The sequence below is a fragment of the Phalangium opilio genome, unplaced genomic scaffold (genome assembly GCF_054372755.1).
Source record: "Phalangium opilio isolate 3A_F unplaced genomic scaffold, DU_Popi_V2 ptg000060l_1, whole genome shotgun sequence".
NCBI classification, from domain to species: Eukaryota; Metazoa; Arthropoda; class Arachnida; order Opiliones; family Phalangiidae; genus Phalangium; species Phalangium opilio.
The window spans coordinates 9,512,235-9,519,148 of NW_028324177.1; the positions used below are offsets into that span (position 1 = coordinate 9,512,235).

A 6,914-nucleotide genomic window follows, 5' to 3' on the forward strand; every position below is an offset into this window, starting at 1 on the left:
GCTTCCGAGAAGGCGTATGCTGGCGTGGTGTACATGAAAACAGAAGACCAAGATGGGAATATCTACGTATCCCTCCTGACGGCTAAAACAAAGGTGGCTCCTATCGCAAAAGCTATGACGATTCCACGGCTAGAACTTTGCGGCGCTCTACTTCTCGCTGATCTCATGGCCACTACGCGAGAGTCGTAGGGACTTTCAGTCAACGATATGAAAGCTTGGACCGATTCAACTATCGTCCTCGGTTGGATCAAGTCATGTCCAAGCCGCTGGAAAACGTTCGTTGCCAATCGGGTCACTAGAATTCAAGAAAGTATCCCGCCACTGCAATGGGGTCACGTACCAGGTTGCGAAAACCCAGCGGATATCGCCTCCAGGAGAATCGATGTCGCCAATTTAGTCAACCATAAGCTGTGGTGGAAGGGACCATCATGGTTGGCCGACAAAGAAAGCGTTCCGAATGAAATAAGGCAAATCTCCGCCGCTTGTTCCGAAGAGGGTCTCGAAGAGGAAGCACCGTAGTAGTTTCAACAACCCAGACAAAGGACAACTCGATTTTTGCGAGATATTCAACACTTCTTCGTCTACGGCGCATAATAGCCTGGATTCGTCGGTTCATTAACAATACTCTCTCTAGACATCGAAAGAAGATAAATCGTCAATCGCTAACCTCTACAATGATTGGTCCACTCCGATCCCAAGAATTGGAAGCCGGACTACGGATATTAATCACAATTGCCCAAGGCACGACATTTGCGAACGAAATAGCCGCATTGAAGGACGGTACACCGTTGACAAACACCAGCAAAATACTATGTCTGCGTCCCGAACTAGACACCAATGGAATTCTGAGAGTTGGGGGACGACTGAAACACGCTAATATAGCAACTGCTATGAAGCATCCGATAATACTACCACGTCATCATCGACTCACTTATCCAAGAAGCTCATGTACAACATTTCCATGCTGGCGCTCAAATGGTCCAAAGAATATTGTCATTAAATTATTGGATTATAAGAAGCCGAGACGCCATACGGTTCCAGATTCAGAAGTGCATTACTTGCACAAGACATAGAGCTTCGACCGTAACCCAATTAATGGGTGATTTGCCGAAGTCAAGAGTACAGTACAGTCGGGCCTTTCTAAAAACTGGCGTCGACTATGCGGGTCCGTTCCTGTTACGCCCCATCTCAAGAAGCAAGACCACATACAAAGCCTATCTGGCACTCTTTGTATGCTTTGTGACGAGCGCCTTACATCTGGAAATAGTCTCCTCTCGGACAACAGACGCCTTCATTGCAGCCCTAAGGAGATTCACGTCAAGACGTGGCAAACCAATTGAGATATACAGTGATTGCGGTACTAACTTCGTCGGGGCTGCCAGAGAACTTAAGGAATTTGCACAAATAATCCAGTCCGAGCATCATAATGAAGCCGTCACCAACCATCTATCTGGACAGGGTATACAATGTTATTTCAACCCGGCAGGCGCCCCTCATTTTTGCAGCTTATGGGAAGCGGGCGTGAAGTCCGTCAAGCATCATCTGCATAGAGTCGTTGGCTCCACCAGACTTACGTACGAGGAGTTTTCAACCATCATCACACAGATAGAAGGAAGTCTTAACTCAAGGCCTCTCACTCCGCTCTCATCCGATCCAAATGATCTCGAAGTCCTAACACCAGCTCACTTTCTAATCGGAGAATCCCTGCAATCTATTCCCGATCCTGATCTAGGCCACCTACCTACGAACAGATTAAATCGTTGGCCACTACTCCAAAAACTTAAACAAGATGTGCATAAACGATGGCTCCGAGAGTATATCAGTAGATTACAACAAAGACCAAAATGGATGACCAAACAAAGGAACATCCAGATCGGTGACATGGTCCTCGTCAAATCCGACATCGAACCTTCCGCACGTTGGCCACTAGCTCGAGTCATTCAAATACATCCAGGTCAAGATGGCTGCACGAGAGTTGTTACGCTACGTACCAGTAAAGGCGAAATCAAAAGACCCATCGTTAAGTTAAGCCTCTTGCCGTTTGACACCGAAGATAGTTAAGCTCTCATGTTCAGTCAGTTAATACGGTCGTATTAAGGCCGGGAGAATGTTCAGTTATTAATTCTAATTTGTTAATTACCAGTCAGAAGCCTAAAACCGAGATTGTAAGAAATATGTTTTTTTATCATAGCGATTTACTTTTTGGTAGATTGACTGTATTTTTTACCATTAATATATAACCAAGTAATAAAAACAATTTTAGTTAGTGTTCATTAAATGCCTGAGTAGTTCATTTCGTTTGGTGGTTCCGCACGTCCGCGTATTTAGTCGGGTAATAGCTCAACTAGACACGAACATTTTTGGTCCGTCGAGCAAGATACATGGCAGCTCAAAGTGGACTGGGATGAACCACTGCCAACTAATTTGATTATAAAATGGCAAGAATTTCGAAATCATCTCCCTCAGATAGTGTTTTAAACCGAACACAGTTATCTGATTTGTGATCCGAACAGAAGAAATATCTTTGGTTGACTTCAGCTATCAGTTAAACAGTTGAGAGCCATTTTCACTTCAGATCAGATGCCTTTTTGTGATACACATTTGGATCACGTCATTTCCGAGATAAAAACGAGATTTTAAACATTTGAATCAGATATCTGTAGCATCGGACGTAGTTTCGGATTAATACCTTTTATAAATTTAAACGCTTGAAATGTATACATAACGCATATACTTCAAAAAACATCCAGACAAATTGCATATTTGTTGTAGGTTGGATGTCGAGGGATTCGGAATCCCTCGACATCCAACCTACCTCGGAGGGAAACAGTTCAGTTTATTTTCCCAAATAATTGACTTGGTACTAGTAGAAATGTGAGTTGGTAATATACCAAATTTCCGTTATTTTTTAATGGAGTTGTCAAAATTTTTTAAAATTTTTGTGCTCAGAGTATACAAACCTCTGGGAGTGAAACCTAGTGTACTAGCCTTCCAAAGACTAAAACTACGTCCTTTTTAGCCACATCGTATGATAAACATCTACGATGTGGATCTTAGTTTGACCTGGCCTGTTGGTGGTGGTGGCGGCGTCGTGCCTTAGACAGTATAAAGTTTATCGATCGTCATTGAAGGGAGAGTGAATGGGAGAGAATTGTGGTGAGGTGATATTTTTCGTTCGTGTATTTTAAAAGGAAGGAAATTATGATAGTTAGGTTAGGCTATATACCCTCCCTTAAAAATTCCTCTTACCCGTCGACAATAGTAGATAGAAAGTACCGAATCTGGGCCACTGGCGTCAGACAGTGCCAGATGGCACCTGTAAATATGGCGTCAATGAATCAAACATGGCGTCCACCGCATTTTTCGTCTTATGGCGCCAGTGAATCAAACATTTTTTCACCCATTCTTGTTGTGAAGTCAGTGAAACGTACATGACGTGTCTTCCAATGGCGTCAATGAATCAAACACGGTGTCACATTTTTCCCCCAATATTGTTGTGACGTCAGTGAAACGTATATGACGCGCCACAGTCTTTCTATGACGTCAGCGAATCAGGCGCCCCCTGACACCATGTTGACTTTGTGAATGGCTTGGAAATTGTAGGAGAAATACCATGGCGTGGCTGGGGAAATACGTGAAGTAGTTTAACTGGTTTAATAATAAACATTTTTAAATTCGGCGTTCTGTAGGCAGATGCTGACGTTAAATATTTTGTGTTTCTAATTTTTTTTGGTTGGCCTATCTTAAATCTTATAACACCCATAAAATATAATTTTATTAATTTTTAATATTAAAAACATAAAATTTCTCTTATCATAATGTATTAATATTTGAACTGATAAGGGAAATAAACTCTATGTCCAAAACTCTGTCTCACATTGCCAACAGTAAAGTGAACTTTCGATCTGATAACAGAACCAATAATGATTTTGAAATGATAAAAGAATATCCTTCGATTTATCCATTCTTTCACATACATGCCGAGGAAATGAACAAATATTTGATCTTCTTAAAAGTATGGATTAACAGTAAATAGAAAAGATGGCAATTGTATCTCCTAAACACAAACAAAATCAAATTCAAACCATACTAAACAATGATAAAAGGGTAAAACTCATTTCAAAATCATCGGTAAATTTCCTCCGAGCGTGAGCAAGCAAAGGTTAAATTGATAAGTGCAGAAGTGAACTAATTTCAGAAATATGGCGGGTAGACTTTCGAACTACCCACGCTTTAGTCCATGCGTTTAGTTCATTTCTAAAGTCAACATGATTAGAGAAAACTTTCATATTAGTGTTCAAACCTTCCCTATTATTGTTCATACTTTCCCTATTAATGTTCCCATCCCGATATGAACACCGGATACTAGTGTTGTCGTCCTTAAAACAATGTTTAGATACTAATAAACCTACTTTCTATTGATTAAAGACATTTATTCCGATAGCACCGTATCATAAATATCTTTATCATGTTTATACAATGAGCAAATATCGGATATCATAATAAAGCGGAATAAAATTAAATCAAATACTCTCTGTTCTATTTGGTGAATCTATGGATAAAAATATTTGTAAGATAAAGCAAGATACAGATCTTAGATTCTATCCCTAAGCACTTAGTCAAAAGTGTATCGAAATGGGAAAATATGGGATTTAAAGTGTTGTGAACCTACCAAACTACAATAAAAAGTGGTGGAAAATAATTGAAAAGATAAAATACTATTTAAAGTGATGGAGAATGATAGAAAAGATGACGAGAATAATACTGAAAGCTACACTATTTCTGTTCAGAGTTTCACTATTTATGTACAGAGTTTCACTATTTCTGTTCGGTGTTTCACTATTTCTGTTCGGCGTTCCACTATTTCTGTTCGGCGTTTCACCATTTCAGTTCGGCGTTTCACTATTTATGTACAGAGTTTCACTATTTCTGTTCGGTGTTTCACTATTTCTGTTCGGCGTTCCACTATTTCTGTTCGGCGTTTCACTATTTCAGTTCGGCGTTTCACTATTTCAGTTCGTCGTTTCACTATTTCTGTTCGGCGTTTCACTATTTCTGTTCGGCGTTTCACTATTTCTGTTCGGCGTTTCACTATTTCTGTTCGGCGTTTCACTATTTCTGTTCGGAGTTTCACTATTTCTGTTCGGAGTTTCACTATTTCTGTTCAATGTTTCACTATTTCTGTTCGGAGTTTCACTATTTCTGTTCAGAGTTTCACTATTTCTGTTCAGAGTTTCACTATTTCTGTTCAGTGTTTCACTATTTCTGTTCAGTGTTTCACTATTTCTGTTCGGTGTTTCACTATTTCTGTTCGGTGTTTCACTATTTCTGTTCGGTGTTTCACTATTTCTGTTCGGAGTTTCACTATTTCTGTTCGGAGTTTCACTATTTCTGTTCAGAGTTTCACTATTTCTGTTCAGAGTTTCACTATTACTGTTCGGAGTTTCACTATTTCTGTTCGGTGTTTCACTATTTCTGTTCGGTGTTTCACTATTTCTGTTCGGTGTTTCACTATTTCTGTTCGGTGTTTCACTATTTCTGTTCGGTGTTTCACTATTTCTGTTCGGCGCTTCACTATTTCTGTTCGGCGTTTCACTATTTCCGTTCGGCGTTTCACTATTTCCGTTCGGCGTTTCACTATTTCCGTTCGGCGTTTCACTATTTCCGTTCGGCGTTTCACTATTTCCGTTCGGCGTTTCACTATTTCCGTTCGGCGTTTCACTATTTCTGTTCGGCGTTTCACTATTTCTGTTCGGCGTTTCACTATTTCTGTTCAGTGTTTCACTACTTCTGTTCAGAGTTTCACTATTTCTGTTCAGAGTTTCACTATTTCCGTTCAGAGTTTCACTATTTCCGTTCAGTGTTTCACTATTTCCGTTCAGTGTTTCACTATTTCCGTTCACACCTTTCCTATTACTGTTCATACCTTTCCTATTACTGTTCATACCTTTCCTATTACTGTTCATACCTTTCCTATTATTATTATTATTATTATTGTTGATGAGGCGGGGCTCACGCCCTAGCACCGATGCCAAAGGCATATTGTGCAACCTCAAAATCAGGCCTTGAATAGGCCCGTAGCCGCAGCGTAGCGAAGAATTCGCTCCACCGTAAAAGAGGAGACCCGCGAGGGCTCCACAGTGTGTGAATCAAAATGTTCTAGTCTAAGCGAGGCGAAGAAGTCGCACTCGCAAAGTACGTGAGCGGATGTTTCTTCCTTCTCCTGGCACGACCTGCAGAGGGTGTCGTCAGCAAGACCCATCAGATGGAGGTGCCTATTTAGCCGACAGTGTCCGGTCAGAAGACCGGTGGCCAGCCTAATATCCCATCTGCTGAGCGAAATTAGGTCTCTAGCACGAGACCTGCAGGGACCATTGACTAACTGTTTTGTCTGTCTCTGGCCATCCATGTCATGCCAGAGCTGGTTTTGTATGACAGTCATCCTGTCATGCAGGCTCCGTTTGACATGCCCGTAGGGGATGGGGACGGCCGGCTCCGGCCCCAAGAGCTTGGCCTCCGCGCCCCTTTTCGCAAATCTATCGGCTTGCTCATTGCCATAATAACCGCTATGCCCTGGCACCCAGTACAACAGAACCCTGTTGCAGGACGCCAGTTGCGCTAGCAGATCAAGGCAGCTACGCACCAGTTGAGAGGTAATCTGACACTGGTCCAGCGCATTCAGGGCGGCCTGACTGTCAGAATAGATCCTCACAGTCCGTCCGTTATACCCTTTGTTAATGCAGTAGTCTGCGCAATAACAGATCGCGGCAATTTCCGCTTGGAACACACTAGCAAAGGTGCCCAGGCAAGCAGAAAAACCGACCCTTGTAGTTTGGCAGTAATAGCCGGCGCCAGCGCCGGAATCAGTTTTGGAACCATCGGTGAACCAAATAGTTTCACCCCCAGTGCCAAGA

General features: G+C 41.8%; 1 protein-coding gene across 1 annotated transcript; it reads left to right on the forward strand.

The window, feature by feature from the left end:
• Window positions 1-207: 207 nt before the first annotated feature.
• Window positions 208-2,061, forward strand: LOC149667080 (uncharacterized). Its single transcript, XM_089841696.1, has 3 exons — window positions 208-515; window positions 635-851; window positions 1,042-2,061. The coding sequence occupies exons 1-3, from the start codon at window positions 208-210 to the stop codon at window positions 2,059-2,061; spliced, it is 1,545 nt and encodes a 514-aa protein (XP_089697822.1).
• Window positions 2,062-6,914: the final 4,853 nt, after the last annotated feature.

Excerpts from the sequence above, each read along its gene's own strand:
- LOC149667080 (XM_089841696.1), top strand. The coding sequence starts at position 208 with ATGAAAGCTTGGACCGATTCAACTATCGTCCTCGGTTGGATCAAGTCA. Across the intron at positions 516-634 it reads GGTCTCGAAGAGGAAGCACC|ACATCGAAAGAAGATAAATC; the intron begins GTAGTAGTTTCA and ends TACTCTCTCTAG. Across the intron at positions 852-1,041 it reads ACACCAATGGAATTCTGAGA|ATTCAGAAGTGCATTACTTG; the intron begins GTTGGGGGACGA and ends ATACGGTTCCAG.